General features: G+C 47.6%; 1 protein-coding gene across 1 annotated transcript in view; it reads left to right on the top strand.

The window, feature by feature from the left end:
• The window catches only part of LOC149334594 (uncharacterized), a 69,507-nt gene that overhangs the window by 30,370 nt on the left and 21,892 nt on the right, over positions 1 to 17,245 (top strand). The window contains exons 4-5 of the mRNA XM_089557958.1: positions 8,771 to 8,848; positions 12,676 to 12,732. Coding sequence (XP_089414084.1) covers positions 8,771 to 8,848; positions 12,676 to 12,732 — 135 coding nt within the window. The remainder of the gene's footprint in view (positions 1 to 8,770; positions 8,849 to 12,675; positions 12,733 to 17,245) is intronic.

Here is a 17,245-nt window from a genome sequence, read left to right as displayed (position 1 = left end):
CAACTCTCCAGGACCAACGAGCCCTGGTGACAAGAGCCCGGGCCGCCGCGGAGGCCACAGGGGTCCCGGACTAGGGATCCCTCCTAGTGATTGTGAGGGCCGGGCCCTTCAGGCACGGTCCAAGCAATACCTCTCTTGTATATAGTATAAATAAATGTTTTACACCACCACCACCCGCACCACTACATTTTCTGCATTCTTCCCCTGGACTGCGAACGACTGACTAAATTTCAGGTTCTCTTTCCTTGCACCAGAGGTGCCCCGCCAGAGACGGTCTTGTGAGGAGTTGTGATGCAGGAGTAAGGCGAATACTTGAAGTTTATGTACAGCTATTTACATTGCATACAAGTTCAGGCACTAGAGACAAATTAAACAGCAAAGAGATACACAACAACAAAAAGGTGGATCTGGCTAACACTAGGGGAGGCCCCTACTCGGCGTAGCCGAAGATGCATAGCATCTGACCTTAGCGCAGAACCTCGCTTCCGGCTCCGAAGCCCGGTTTTAAAGCCCTAAAGGCCCGGCCCAGATTTGGTAGCTTCCAATCATGTTACACTGCTCACATGATTGGTTTACCGAGAGCATGGCCAGCCCTCCGGCTTCCGTAGGGCGAAACGCCCTTTCCATTGCAAAATAAAAGTAAAAACAAACACAAATACACATTCGTGCCAGCACGTGCGCGAATCGGTACCGCGGGCGGGGGGACACCCGTATTTCACGGCGCATTCGCGAGCGGTCGCGTTCCGAGAAAGGAGACGCTTTGCTTTGAGCGCCCCCAGCCTCGTTCCGATGACCCTGCGTACACTAACGATTCCTTACAGACTGGAACGGCCTTCCCTGAAAACTTGCTATCACATGCCCATCTTTGTTCCTGGAAAGAATCACGCGTGTAATTGCTCAGTTAAAATCTTATATTTGTATAACTTACAACTTATCTGTTACTTATTCTGCTTTTCATTTCTGTGTGCCCCACCCCATATTTAATACCCTCTAACCAGAGTCGTTAAGGTATTAAAGTGAAGTGAAGTGAAGCTCGCGGCTCACTGTACAGATGAGCTGGTGCGGGGCGCCCAGCCGAATAACGTCGGAAGGTGGCACACGCGGAGCGTTTTTCGCCAGTTCGGCGGTCGCGAGTTCGTCGGCTTGCTCGTTGCCCGCAATTCCCCGTGGGCGGGCACCATATTCATTTTTAGATCCGCCATTCTACTGCGCCTGTATAAGTTACTGATCACGCTTTGCAACTGATTCCCTTAGTGACTTACCAAGCCAATGCCATCCACGAATCACAGCACACTAAAATATTCTCCAGTAACTATTATCCCCGACGTTTCGCAATTCAGGCGTCTGTAAACTGCAAATTGGCGGTGAATAACATTCGTGAGATCGTGTCTGAGTGCTTGACACCCGTCCATTTTAGAATTTTATTGCCAACTGTGTTGTTGATAGTACGTAGCTTTATCAACCTTAAGTCGGTTTTGTAGTGGTCGATACATTAGCTTTCGTCGTGCGAATTTAGCTCTATTTTCCAGAGTGGCAATGCTACTTCTTTGAGCAGTTCGGTGGGTGAGTCAGTGGATCTGTACTTGATAAATATAAATCTGGATGCCTCTCTTAGCATAGTTTCAAATCTGATTATGAGCTGCTTACTCTACGCAAACCAAGCAACGTTGGGATATTCTCCTTGCTAAAGCATTTAATGCCAGATGTTTTGTTGCGGGTGGGGCTTGTCGCAGATCTCTTTCTAGGAATATCAGTGGTTTCAAGGCAGCCGTTGTGACATAGCTGATGTGTGATTTCCCATGCGCTGATGTGATATTATTACGCCAACGTATTTATAGCTTAGCTCTTGAGAGACGGCCCTATTAACTATGTCAGGATAAGAAGACCGATATTTTTTTCTGACTCTAGTGAGCAGGACTGACTTACTAAGGTTAAAGGCTATTTGGCGGTCTCCACACCACCTAAATACGAATTTTGCAGCGTGGTTTTGTACAAAGGGGTCATGGGCTGTGTGAATTTCGCGGCAAGTGATAGAATCATCTACAAAAAGTTTATTATAAACATTGACGCCAGATGGTAGATCACTGATGCTAATGAAAAATTAAACAATAGCTAAGACGCACCCCTGAGATACTCCTGATATTACAGCTGCGATTGTGGAACACTGATGGTTAGTCTGAGCATACCAGGAGCGACCTCACAGCTAGTTTTTAATCGATTTAACAACAGGGCAATGGTCGAAAGTGTATTCTAATTTTGTAATTAGTTTTTTGTGTGATACGCGGTCGAAAGCCTTGAGAAATCGAACAAATTACGTCTACTGGTTTTTCATTGCGGGTGCTTAAAGACAGATCTAGTATTAGTTCTAAAAGCTGATTAACAGTTCACACTATACTTCGGAAGCCGTACGGTTAGGCAAACAATTAAGTTGCGTTCTTTTTCAAGGAATGTGGTTCATGCTGGGCAGTGATGTGTTCGAGACCTTTAATTGCTGGGCAACTTAAGGAAATCGGACTGAAGTTAGTGTTTTTTTTTCTGCGACTAGCCTTGTGACCCCGACCTAGTCTTCGCCTCGAGTCCTCTCTTTGTATGACACCACCCTCCTTTTAAGAAGAAAGGAACAGCTCCGGACACGTGCTCTGATCCCTCCGTGTGCGGTAACCCTCCCCCGCGGTCTTACCCGGGCAGAGGAGGTTGCGCTTCGGAGGATCCGGGTCGGGGTTGCCCTAACTCCAGCCGTGACACGAAAGTGGCCGCAATTCGACGGTAATATCCTCGGCTCGGGTGTCTAGTCTGCAAGAACCGAAATCTTGAGGCCGACATTCACCACCTGCGGTGGGTTTGCCCGGCGCTGAAGCCGACAAGAATTCGGCACCTGGCAGCAGCGGGTCTTGCGCCGAACAATCCTGCTTCATACACCGCGTAGACATAGAGACCTTATGATCGTTCACATTTGGTTAGAACAACGAACCTTTTCTCATTTATTCAGGCATTTTCAGCTATCATTACATACCATTTTATGCCCTGAGACAATCACATGGCTTTAAAAAAAAAACTTAGAGAGTTTGTTTTTGCTTTCAGGTATGTGCACAGCAATCACTTTGGCGAGTTTCTATTCTTTCGGCAGAGTTCATGTGGATAACGATTTATTAACCAGTATGAACAAGCATTAAGCTATCTATTCGCAATATATTTTGACGAATATATTAGGCATGTTGTCAGGGCCAGATTCTTTTTTTTGTCTAGGTTAAGTAAAATCTTAGTACTCCTATTTCCCTTATACTCACCGTCGCCAAAGGCATCTAATAATAAAGGCCTATGGGAGAGAAGTCACCATTGGCTGCAAAGACTGCTTTGAAGTAATTATACGCAGCATTCACTTTATTTTGATATTTAGGTTGATATTATGGGTTCTTGCTTTGTTTACTGGGTTTGAGAAAGTTCCGAAATATCTGGGGGGGGGGGGGGGGGGCTTTTAGCTTTTTGGAGGTTTTCGGCTTCAGCTGTCCTTGTTTTCGGTGATAATGAATGGCTATGGAAAGACGACTGCTGTTTCCAGGTTTGCGATTTAACGAATTTCTTAAGCGTTTAACTTCGCGTTTAGCATGAATAACATCGCTTGTTATATAAGGGTTATGTTTCTCATTTATATTTGTTTTAGTCTGCATGTATTTATGCATGCATAAAGATATGACGTTTTCAACCTGCTCAGGCAGGCTCATGGGACATTTTTAAATGCCGCGAATTAATAAGTTTATCGAGTATGTCCAGACCGCCGCATGGCTATAATCGCGATTTGTGGTTTTGTGGAAGGTTCTCCGTTTTTAATAGTGAGATTACAAAGAAGTTTGGTTCGGTTTATTGGGGTTTAACGTCCCTAAGCGACTCAGGCTATGAGGGACTCAGGCTATGAGGGCTCCAGAAATTTCGACCGCCTGGGGTTCTTTAACGTGCACTGCCATCGCACAATACACGGGCCTCTAGAATTTCGCCTCCATCAAAATTAAGCCACCGCGGCGATACAAACAAGTAATCTGGAGTCTGATATACCATCAGTGAGGTCCAGTTCTCCCGTGCGTACTGAAAAATGGTCGCTAAAAAAATATTACGTCAAGTATATTGAACGTTGTTCTCTGTGGACGTGCAGGTTCGGTTACTACCACATAAAGATTAAAGTTTAATACTTTGTGCAGAAGGACCTAAGAGCCAGGGAAAGAAACTACTCCGTTTGCCAGTTTGTACCTGGCAGGCTAAAGTTTTCTGGTACGATTAGTCTTGAACCTAGTACGTGACGCTGGAAATAGTTGTGCAAAGAGATCATGGCGAAATGGCAGGTTGCAGGGCTACGATAAACACACCCCACTGTGACAGACCATGAACCAAGCGTCAACTTGAAAAAGAGTGCGTCGCAATCATGAACATCCGGCAAACAGAGAAGGGAACCTTCTTTTTTACTAGAATTGCTACTCCGCCCCCACCTGTTTGCCCAACCCTGCGAATGGTTACATAATCCGCAGGTGTAACCTCGATGTCCAAGATATCGGCCGTTAGGCATATTTCTATTACTGCTAGAAAGCCTGGCTCAGCTCGTAGAAAACGGTGATTCGGGTCAATCTGCCTTGCTAAAGATGCTGCGGGCATTTACTTTTCGAAAGTTATTTGTGACGCGGTGGTTGCCCTCGTGGACGTAAAGGCTATGTGTCACCTTGCCGGTCTAGTATGTTTCTCAGTGCATTAAATGCTTACATCAGGTTACATATCAACTTAACTACCTTTTGAGTAATCCCAGCGGTATAATCGCCCATTACATATCGACTTAACTATCTTTTTAGTAATCCCAGCGGTATAATCGGCCATTTGGGCTTTAGTTTATCATAGACTATAGCGACAATTGGTCTCCCGCCCTTTTATTTGGTTTTGCACTTTTCCACAGCTTTTCTCTTAGATTTCTCAAGCTTGTCGAGAAGTCTTTGCCTATTGAGTATTTATAATTTTCTTCCTTACGAAAATTTTTAGAACATCTTTGCTCTAATGCTTTTAATACTATCGGCAAAATTTTGTCAGCCACTGGCCGCGCTAGCTCATGGATTCTATAAATGGCAGCAGATTCAATTTTAAGGACGGGTTGCACAATTTTTTCTTTCATTGGGAAATCGAGGGAGTCAGCACTTTCTTCTCCAAATTCTCGCCCTCCACCGCAGATTGGAGCCTCGAGAACGACTTTCGAAGTCCTCCAGTATTAATGCAAGATAAGAAACTGTTTTCTGCAGGTTGGTGACCTCGTGCGCAGAATACAGTATTTTGATGTCTAGAGCAGCTAGGCTTTCCAGTTTCTTTTCAACTGACGATAAGCGTCCATCCTGAATTTATTTCATATGTTTAGAAATCTGCTGCAGCTGGCTAGCGAGTAGTGCGACGTCGCGTCCAGGGATTGTCTCTCATCATCACCTTTACCGTCAGCCTGACTACGCCCACTGCAGGGCAAAGGCCTCTCCCATGTCTCTCCAATTAACCCTGTCCTTTGCCAGCTGAGGCCACTATGTGCTCGCAAACTTCTTAATCTCATGAACCCATCTAACTTTCTGCCGCGCCCTGCCACGCTTGCCTTTTCTTGGAATCTACTCTGTTACCCTTAAGGACCAGCGGTTATCTTGCCTTCGCACTGCATGCCCTGCCCAAGCCCACTTCTTCCTCTTGATTTCGACTTCGTTGTCATTAACCCGCGTTCGTTCCTTCACCCACTCTGCCCACTTCCGGTGGCTTGTCACTGCATCACCGCAAAAGTGTCTTAGTTTGCAGAGTGGAGAAATCTAAAGCAACATTCTTTTTATTCTTTTCCAGAAGTACACCCCTCTTGCACTTGCTACAAAACAAGCCGCTCTATTCTCTTCGTATTGCGTTATGTCCCATTTCCCCTCGTTCTTCTCGCAGAAAGGCGAGTGTTCCAGCTCATATGTCACGTCAACAGCACACATGTTTAAAACTTGCATAGCGTTCTTGGAAGGCGGCAGAGGACAGGATGAAGGTTTTCCCTCTATCTGTAACGCCCTCATCTATCCAGCTTCACGATCTTAAGGTGAGTGTCATTGGCGAGTTGGCTGCTACCGATAAAGCGATGCCAGGTCAGGTTTTGAACAGAAGAAAAATTTCGTCATTAGAGCTCGGCAGCGCGAAGAAATTGTTTTGCGTCGTCGTTTGGTGCAAGGAATATGATAGCGAATTGCATTTGCGTGGCTGTTATTTTTCAGAGCGCCGATGCAAAATGAAGTGCCCGCCCCGCTACATTAACGGAGAATGGGGACGACTCCGTCCAATTATATTGTTTAATTAAAAAATGAATCCCTGGCTCTTTTTGGCTGTGTTGAAGTTAGTACGCACACAAAAGAGGCATTTAAGACGAGAAAATTGGATTAGAATATTCCAGCCAGTAAATTAAAAATCGTGACGTTCTTGCCGGAGGGACGGGCTGCCAACGTTTTGAAGTTAAAGGTGGTTCACCGTAGCCTCAGGGATCCGCTACTAAAATTGGCAAAGACGCACGGGGCGAAACCGGTCCGTGATATGGACACTTGTATGTTTCTTTACTAGTGTATAAAATCTCTCTTTTCGGAGAGAGATGGCGCTTAATGATTAAACTGGGCTACAGCATCGCTACAGACGAACATCCATTGGTCTTCAGAGTCTCCATATGGAAGTTTGAATTTCGCGCCGTAGGCCCTGCAAGACTTAACTGAAAAGCTTTGCGTTTGCATAGAGCAGCCTGATCACATGAAATGCTCAGGTTGAGTTTGGTGCGGAAAGAAGCATTGAATTTCTTCTGGCTGCAGGGTTCAACAATGAAGTGATACCGCATCGCCTTGTCTGTGCCGCCGAACTCGCAGCTGCCACTGACCACGAGATTGCCTTAGCTGGAAGAGTTATTACGCAAGATTAGTTAATGAGCTAGCTAATTAATACCATTTTCCTTGTACACAACGTCTGCTGTGGCTCAGAATGTGCGCCTGAACTACGTTTTTTAGGAATGCTTGACATTGCCTGCTCTAACAACGCGTATTTTCTTAAGTACGCTACTTGGTACTTGCTAACATGACATCGCCTGTCCTCTAGGACCTGCATATGCTCCCAAAGAGCTGCTTGAACAAGGTTCAAAAATCCTCTCTTCCTTTTTCTTGTTTCTGTTTCAGTAAGCAATAGAGTCACTTTTAAGTGTGCCAACTGCGCGGGGTTTTGAATTATCACGTACAGTAACAATACTGCGAAGAAAGTATGCACGGCATCAAAAAAGGGATTGCTCTACTGAAAAGGCTAGGCGACGACAACCATGTATCTTTAAAGTCCTTCGTGAGGGCTCCAAAAGGTGTCAGGTGTCCATGAGCTGTAGAGTCACTCGATGAGTGATTCTGTCGAGCTTAGCCCACGTGTGCCGTCGGAAGACGAATCAGAAAGCCCTGATCAAATTCGCCGCGACGACCTGTGCAGGCGAGACAAGGTGGCTGCAGCACTCCTGGCGCATCTTGACGATCAGCGCGCGGACACTGGCGGCGCCCGATACGGTAGCGATGCGCGCTAAGCTTAAAGTTTCAATTATGTTTGTGCCAAAGCGACCGTCCCCGTTTCGTTCACTGCAAACTTCATTTCTTGCCTCACGACACCGTTACAAGTACAACCCCCCTCCCCACTCACTCTCTATTTGCATACGTTCCCCCATGACACCCTCTCGGCACGTGCGCTTTACCTTTCCAGCAGACTCTCCGCACGCGGTAAGCTATTCGCTAACACGCGCTGGGTGCCTACAGCTCAGGTGGTCGCTATTTCCGCAGATTATATACGGCGTTCGCGAGACGCCACGGTGGCTCAGGGGCTATGGTGCTCGGCTGCTGACCCGAAAGTGGCGGGTTCGATCCCGGCGGCAGCGGTCGCATTTCAGTGGAGGCAAAATGCCAGACGCTCGCGTACTGTGCGATTTCAGTGCACGTTTAAGAACCCCAGGTAGTCGAAATTATCCGAAGCCCTTCGCTACCTCGTCCGTGATACCCCGAGTCGCTTTGGAACACTAAACCGCGCAAAGCATAAACCAAACAAGAAACGCGATCCAACAAACGACGTTGGCTGTGTTCTGTGCATCGCCTTTTCTTCCTGCCCTCTCGACTTCTCGAACGCCACAAATGGGAATTCCCGGGGGGCTACAGGGCACTCCCATTTCTTTCCTAAGAGGGAGGGCTTCTTTGACAGGCATTTTCTTCTTTCCGCAATGCAGCGTAACATGCGTAGATGGGTCCTAACCACTTCTACACGGAACAGTGGTGTCGCAACTTTTAATAAGCCTCTACTCAGCAGCTGCTTTTCGGGATAGTGCACCAGTCATGACAGCTTATTTAAAAGAAGAGAAGGCCTTTTCAAACAAATTCATTATTGCCTTTCGATAGTGTATCGCGTGAAGACAATCGTACAAGGAGAGTCATGGCATATTCTGTACAGCAATCTGAAGCCAGTTCTCTAAAATGCGCTCAAGCTGACGAACGGCGAACAAGCGCTCTCTTTTTGCTACCGCCTGCTAATCGAGCCTTTCAGAAATTGTAGCCCATTAGTATTACGGAAAACGGTTCTGTGGAACTTTGGCGTCAGTTCCTGGCTTCATTCTTGGGCAGCATCAGAAACAGTGACATTTATTAAATTCTCAGAGATGCTTGCAATTGCTGCTGAGAATGGCCTATTAAAAGGGTTAGCGGGAACAGTGTATTTTTTCTCTTCTTTCGCTCTTCGTATGCAGGGCTCCGACGCCTATCGGGAGGGAGTGTACGAATGTGTCGGCAACATGTCATCACTTCTCACAGCCCGCCTAAATCCGGTATGGTGGCTCAGTTCGACGCCATTGCGACGTTCCTCACCTCGGTTTTCACTGAACTTATTCATGCGTAACTTTTCTGTCGTACTAAGAGCGCATACCCGTTTTTTTGTTGCTTGCCAAATACGATGGACGGTCGAACAAGTTTTTGCGAGGAAAAGCGACATTTAATTTAAAGCGCTTACGCCTGACCAACTTCCAGCTCTCCAGTACAATTTACTCGCCGAATAGGTCTAGATTCAGACAAGACCTGTATGAACCTCATCGCTGGCACCAGATATCGGAAGAATGTAACGCCACGTGCTGTCAGTTTAATGTAACACATACACGTGGGCCACTCATTTCCGTATTTGAAATGTATAAACCACAGCAGACAAAACTGACGCACACCTCTTCGTTCAGAAATCGTCAATATAGTCAACTCCCTAAAGGAGACCCTTTTTCTTTTTTTCGAGAACGGTAGCACCAAAGTGATCAGTTAGCACCAGTAGCGCCGTCGTTCGGCCAACGAAAAACATACATTTCAAAATGCCCTACTCAGCCAGAAAAACAAGAATTGGACTCGTCTTGACCCTGAAATTGCAGTCAACTTATGACGAGCCTAGCTCGACGAAGTCCGCTAGAGGCTTGAGAGGTGCTAGAAAATTATACGAATCAACGAAATTTAATGGTGTGCTTAAATATTGGGGTCAAAATTAACTACATGAGTCCAGTAGGAGCTTAAGAGGTGCTGAAAAAATTTCACGAATCATGCAAAATTTATTGCGACCTTAACTATCGGGGTCAAAAATAACTACATCTTTTCAAAGTGCCCCATGACAGTGATAACTCAAAGTTATTTAGGAGCAGACTTAAAAACAAACTTCGAAATTTATAGCGAACATCAAGTTTTGTGGAAACGGGCATTACATACGGTATTCTACGGATACGTTAAAATACTTTCATCCAATATTGCATTGCATACGAAAAACTCATCTTATGCCAGTGTTTAGTCGAAACAAAAGCTTTAGAGTTGATTCGATTAATGCGTTGAAGGAGGCGAAAGCAGTAAAAATTTTCGACCATCAAACGATTATTCTTTATGTATACCTCGCCCATAAAGTAACATAAACGCTAAAATTGGAAAATGAGGCCATTTGGCAGCCGAGATCGGCGTCCCACACCTCTATCAGATGGCATCGCACATACAAAAAAAAAAAGAAAAAGAAACGGCTGCTGGCATGGCTCCTACTTAGCTAATGAAATTGTGGCCTCAGAAACTTGTTGGTGTGCGGCTGCTGTCTCTAAGGCTGGTGGAATTGCTCGCCTCCGCTAGGTGCGCTGACCGCAAAAGCCGGCCGCGGAGGGAAGTTTCCTCTCCTATCTAGTTTATTGAATATTACTCTATGCTTTACTTCTAACGTAATATGTACTGAATGCACAATACCAACCAGCTGCGGCGGTTCAGTTGCTGTGGCGTTCGACTGCCCACACAAGGTCACACGTTCGAATTCCGGCGCTGAAAAACATAGAAATCTTGGTGTTACGTTTTCTGGGAAATCCCTTAGAATCGCCGCGCCAGCAAATTTTTTGTTATAAGATGTGTCAGTACAAAGAGGAGAACAAACCAATCTCCATCTCTTATTCCGAACGAAGCTTCAATGGCAGGTATACAATAGTCGCTCTCTTTCGGACATAAGCATTGCTGCCTGGCACTAGCACCCACATTTAAAGTGTAGACTCGATTACAGACCCTGCAGAAAAAACAAAAAACACAATTGGAATGGTGGCGAACGTCATTTATTCTCTTCAACACTACCAGTACTTTAAAAAATGTCATATTAAAACTTCAGCATTGTGATAGTTTTCCAGCTTTAATGTGCTTTAGTTTCTATTTAGCCACGTTTGAAAGTTTCTATTTAGCCACGTTTTCTATTTAGCCACGTTTGAATTATAGAGCATTGGCGTCCATTAAACAGACACTGAGGAAAAATAGAAGTTGGCCTCTACCGACAGGGTACCACGTTCTAAAAACAGGGGCCAGTCTCACCGAAAATGGTACTTTAATCAGCTACAAAAGACCAAGAAAAAACCATACATAAGTCTCACCATCACCACCTGATTTGGCAGATAGAATGAGTACCTCGACGCTACGCCGTCATTCACCTCAACTACCGAAGTCGAAATCGCGACAACCAGCCATTTTCTGTAATGACGTCACAAGCTTGAATTGACTGCGTAGAAGATGAGTAAATTCAATTTGCTCGGGGAGAAATACGCCTTTGCTGCCTGACTGCCGTCAACATAGCCAGCATGAGCCCGCAAAGCAATATTTATAGAGAACAATAAGTAGGTGGAGTCAACGTGTTCCTTTTTAAGATACCTCATAGGCCCGAACTTCGAAAGTGTCATTTCCTGCAAGGATGTGAAATAATTACCTATAACAAACGTTTAAATGCAATAACACGAGCATAAAACGGTGAAAAAATTGCAGGATCAGTACAATAACAAGGGTTCAATTCTTTTCTGAATGAAGACCGAAGTAGCATATTCTATGCTAATGCAGCCGAATATTCGAGTATAGCATTTGTGCTAAAGTCAGGCAAGTTTTGAGTATTAAAGCCAATATATTGTGATACATCTCCAATCGTTGATTTTGGTTTGTTCAGCCGGTCTTACTTTTTGATGTGGTTTTTTAGTTGTTTTAATTTCTTCGGCAATCTGTTTTGCTTGTTTTTTTCTTTAAATATATTGTTTTCTTCCTTTCACTTCTATAAAAAATGGATCGTGCCTGTTGTGTTGTAATAAATGCGTGAAGTGTTCACAATGAAATCTTTTTAGCTCCCGTTTTCGGCAACATCATCTGAACATCTCCCGGAAATCCCTGTGATTTTGAGGTCGAACATCAATCCAAACTCGACACCGCGCTTGAAACCAAACTTTTGAGAACGGTTATAAAATGTCCTTCTGTATGGTATCCAGCAGCAAGATAGGTAATTATAATCATACCATAGTCCTGACAATAAGGTAAATTATTGATTGATTATTGAATCATCGAGGTAAATTATTGATCATTGACGTCACTCCGCGCATGCGCACAACTGACGAGGTGGTCAGCGTCTGCTCTGCCGTCGGCACAGCGGCGAGGCACGCCCACCAGCTGCGGGCGATGACGTCACTCCGCGCATGCGCACAGCTGGCGGAGCGGTGGTGCGACGGCTCAGCCCGCAGCCACGCTGACCTCGCGAAGCGGCTGGCGTAGTGTAGCTATCGCTACAAAGCACTTATTATTGTTGTAAAGGGAAGTGTGGTATGGTAGAGCACGCATTCCTCTTATTGAAACCGAGCATACAAGCCCCAAGAGAAAGACAACCCCAGCAAACTAAAGCGGATTTGTTTAAAATGAAATTTCAAGAAACTGTCTCCTTAGAAGGGACGACTGTCGACGCCATAGAAATAGGTCAGTAATTGAGAGCTCTGCGCAGAATGAGCACAGAAGGGGGACATCCAAGCTGGTTTTGTGAAAGCGCAAATTTAGTTTCGGGATGCGACATAGTAGCAGCGTGAAGGAAAGAGGAAGCTAACGAAATCGCCAGCAGAAAGAAGACGCTGGTAACGATGAGAGGAAGTAAGCGCTCATTAATCCAATCACTGCGTGTGCAAGAATTTTAAATTTTTCGTAACGTCACTGTTACGGCTTCTTCAATCTGCGCCCTCCTTCTCAAGTTTTTGCGCGTTTAGTTTACAAAGATGTCGTGGGAATGAGCGTATAGCATAAGTGCACAACATGCTTCATGAATCGTTGTTTCTAAGTGTATTTATGCTTAATTCTTGTTTGCTTTGTGTTTTAGGAGTGGATAGAGGACAAATCTAACGTGGACCCTACGGGGCTTTACTACGACGGTGTGGTGAGTACCACGAACAGAGATTAGTAACAGAGCACGTGTACGCTCTTGAGGAGAGAAGTACGATGCGCGAGATACATGCCAGTTTCATGAACACACACACACACAACACACACACACGCACACGCACGCACACACACACACACACATACATACACACACATACACACACACACACACATACATACATATATATTGCCGCGTCTACAATAGCCGCTCGGCGGCTGTTCGGCACGCAGCTCGTGCGCCACGCTGTTCGCTGCTGAAGAAGACGAAACTCGACGTTCCATCCTGGCCGTCTCGGTGTGCGCTGGCATCGTCTCGGTGTTCGCGTTCCTCTGCTGTCTGGACGCGGCGCTACCTGTACCAACTGCTACGTGACACTGGTGGAGGTTGCGGGCTCGACGTCCCATGTCCAACACCTCTTCAGACAGCCACTCATCGAGTCCCGACCAGCTACCCCTTGTCTGCACGCCCGTTCACCGCAGCAGCCGCCGCCTCCTGGGACTGGTCCCAGAGTTTGGTCTCCTCCCAAAAGAGGCACGCACTCATCGACCTGGTGAGCATACCACCATGGCGCAGGCTAGTGCTTCACACTTGACGCTCCAGCAACCCCGCGTGCCAGCCAGCTTCCATGGCGTCACTTTTGAAGACGTTGAAGACTGGCTTGACCAGTTTGAGCGGGTTGCCGATTTCAACCAATGGAGCCCTGCGCAGAAGCTGCGGAACGTGTATTTCGCCCTCGAAGACGGAGCCAAGGTTTGGTTCGAGAACAGGGAGGCCGATCTCCAAAGCTGGGATACCTTCCGCCAGCAGGTCCGGGACACCTTTGCTAGCACGGACCGCCGGGATCGTGCGCGGCGCCTCCTGGACGCTCGCGTCCAAAAGCCTAATGAGAGCGTTGCCATGTTCGCCGAGGACGTGACCCGTCTTTGTCGGCGCGCTGATCCAGATATGGCGGAATCCACGAAGCTCCGCCACCTGATGCAAGGTGTGAAGGACCAACTCTTCGCTGGTTTGGTCCGGAATCTCCCGCAGACGGTAGCCGACTTCATCAAAGAGGCGACCGCCATTGAGCGGGCCTTGCATCAGCGCTTCTGCCGAAATGACTCTTTGTGCGGTGAGCCAAGCGCCAGTGCGGCTTCTTTGAGCGTGTCCAGCGACAATGCGTCGCTGCGTGAGCTCATAGGCGCGGTGGTCCGTGAAGAGCTGCAGAAACTGACCCTTGCCTCATCTGATCCGACGGCTGCGGCTCTTACCGAAGTTGTGCGCGGCGAGATTCGCCAAGCATTTTCACCGCCTCCTCCAGCCATGCCGGAGCCACGCCCCATGAGCTACGCCGCGGCTCTCCGTTCCGAGTTGCCACCTGTGCAACGCTTGCCGTACCACCCGCCGCCGCCCACCGCTCCGCCACCGTCATTCTACCAGCGGCCTCAGCGAGGACCTGCCATGCGTCCACCGGCCCGGAAGGCGGCTGTTTGGCGCACCTCTGATCAGCAGCCGCTCTGCTACCATTGCGGGGAAGCCGGCCACCTGTATCGCCGTTGCCCCTATCGTGAAATCGGCCTCCGGGGTTTCCCACGGGACGCTCCCTGTCCCCGTTTCGGTGAGCGACCCCACGAAATAGAGGAGTACCTTGCTGCCCATGACACTACCTCTACCCGCCGACGCCGATCTCCGTCTCCCGCACGCATCACGTCGCCCAGCCGCCAGGCTTTCTCAGATGGACTGCGGGGCCGGTCTCCAAGCCCGCGCCGGGGAAACTGAAAGCGGCGACCTCAGGGGGGAAGGTTGCTGACAGCGGATATAACGAAGACCCCCGAACGCCGCCGGAGTGCTATGCCGAGATCCTGATGCCGCCGCAGCCCGATTCTGTGAACCCGAGTTTCCCTGACACCGATGCAGTTAGCGCCGACCTCCGCATTCACGTTGACGGGCACCCAGTGACTGCTTTAGTCGATACAGGCGCGGACTTTTCGATAATAAGCAAGCACCTCGCAGACCGCCTCAGCAAGGTAAAGACAGCATGGGATGGACCTCATATTCGTACTGCTGGCGGTCACCTCATGACGCCTGTCGGAAGATGCACTGCTCGAGTCACCATTGCCAATTCTGCTTTTGTTGGCACTTTTGTTGTTCTGCCGCACTGCTGCAAAGACCTGATCCTCGGAATGGACTTCTTGCGTGAGCATGGTGCCATCATAAACCTTCCTGATCGTCTGGTAACATTTTCGACCCCTGGAACGATTTCAGCCGACACCGAACCACACAGAGTGTAGAAGAACTGCAGATTGGGCTAGTTGGTGTAGATTCATAGTGATGGTTCAACAGCGCAAACACACACAGACCAAGAAGGAGACAAGACACACACAGCGCTGAACTTACAAGTGATTTTTTATTAGGAAGAAGCATGTCATAATATACACACACGAAAACAACACACATGAAAAAACAGCGCACATGCGCAATGTCAACAATCTCATAGTACTAAAAAAGGTAAAAACCGCTTTAAAAGCACGTGTGTATCCACAGAACCACTATCCACTGTGTAGCATTTTCATTTCCCTTACAGATAATGTTAGAGATGGCGCACTCACGCACCCTTAATCTTTCCTGTTAATGTGAAAGGCTTCAGCAATTTCTCTAGTACGCTGGTCAGAATAACGAAACAACACATCAGTATCACCAAAAAACGGCGTGCATTTGCATGTGAAACAATGCTTTGCTAGGTTTGTTGCCTTGTTCTTTAAAGAATTAGCGTGCTCCATGAGCCGCACGTTAATACAGCGGCCAGTCTGGCCGATGTAGGTTAGGCCGCAGGACAAGGGGATCTGATAAACTACGCGTCACGAACGCCGTCTTCTCGCGATCCCGCTCGTCAACTTCGATCTGCCAGTAACCACTTTTTAAGTCCAGCGAAGAAAAGTAGCGCGCGTGCCGCAACCGGTCAAGAGAGTCGTCAATGCGTGGTAACGGGTAAACGTCTTTCTTGGTAACCTGGTTAAGCCTCCGGTAGTCAACGCAAAATCGCAGACTACCATCCTTCTTCTTAACCAAAACCACAGGCGAAGCCCACGGGCTTCTCGACGGCTGAATAACACCATCCTGCAGCATCTCTTTGACTTGTTCAGCTATGGCTTCACGCTCCCGCAGTGAGACACGGTATGGGTTTTGTCGAATTGGTCGGGTACTGTAGTCCGTAATGATGCGGTGCTTAGCGAGAGGCGTCTGTTTGACTGCCGACGTAGACGAGAAACAGTCTTGGAACTGATGCAGTAGGCCGACTAGGCTCTCCCTACCGGCTGGGGGTAAACATGGGTTCACGTCGAGGATCAGCTGAGGTGTGCAAGAATTGGACGTCTCGCTCTGGACGGCAAGGCAGTCGTTAATTTCGGCGATACCCTCGAAGTATGCGACCGCAGTGCCCTTGGCGATGTGTTGCTTGCTCCCCACTTTCTTAATCCGGGGTAGATGGGGTAGAAGAAGCATGGGGTAGAAGTTCTGTTTTCTGCTCCTAACAAGCTAGAAAGAGTGGGAGCGGCGGTTCAAAGAAGGCATGAGGGGCGCAGAAGAGATGCTTGCAACATCAATCATGTGACAAGATATGTTCCCTGTAAGACTGGCGTAGTTTATCAGATCCCCTTGTCCTGCGGCCTAACCTACATCGGCCAGACTGGCCGCTGTATTAACGTGCGGCTCATGGAGCACGCTAATTCTTTAAAGAACAAGGCAACAAACCTAGCAAAGCATTGTTTCACATGCAAATTCACGCCGTTTTTTGGTGATACTGATGTGTTGTTTCGTCATTCTGACCACCGCACTAGAGAAATTGCTGAAGCCTTTCACATTAACAGGAAAGATAAAGGGTGCGTGAGTGCGCCATCTCTAACATTATCTGTAAGGGAAATGAAAATGCTATACAGTGGACAGTGGATCTTTGGATACACACGTGCTTTTAAAGCGGTTTTTACCTTTTTTAGTACTATGAGATTGTTTACATTGCGTATGTGCGCTGTTTTTTCATGTTTGTTGTTTTCGTGTGTGTATATTATGACATGCTTCTTCCTAATAAAAAATCACTTGTAAGTTCAGCGCTGTGTGTGTCTTATCTCCTTCTTGGTCTGTGTGTGTTTGCGCTGTTGAACCATCACACAGAGTGGCCCTGCGCATAATCGACGCCGATGTGACCGTGCCTCCGCGATCCTGTGCCCTCGTTACCGTCATTTGTGACGACCGGTGCAGTGCTGACGGCGTAGCAGAACAAAACACTGCGCTTGTGCTCTCTCACGGGGTCTGCATCGCGAGGGGCATCGTCACGCTACGGAACGGCCTGGCAGATGTCCTTCTAACGAATTTCGGGACCGAACGGCAACACATCGCCAAGGGCACTGCGGTCGCATTCTTCGAGGGTATCGCCGAAATTAACGACTGCCTTGCCGTCCAGAGCGAGACGTCCAATTCTTGCACACCTCAGCTGATCCTCGACGTGAACCCATGTTTACCCCCAGCCGGTAGG

The sequence above is a fragment of the Amblyomma mixtum genome, chromosome 8, assembly GCF_055824585.1.
Source record: "Amblyomma mixtum isolate Tamu chromosome 8, ASM5582458v1, whole genome shotgun sequence".
Lineage (NCBI taxonomy): Eukaryota > Metazoa > Arthropoda > Arachnida > Ixodida > Ixodidae > Amblyomma > Amblyomma mixtum.
Note: the sequence above shows the minus strand (reverse complement) of the source record. Positions and strands in the feature narration are given on the sequence as shown.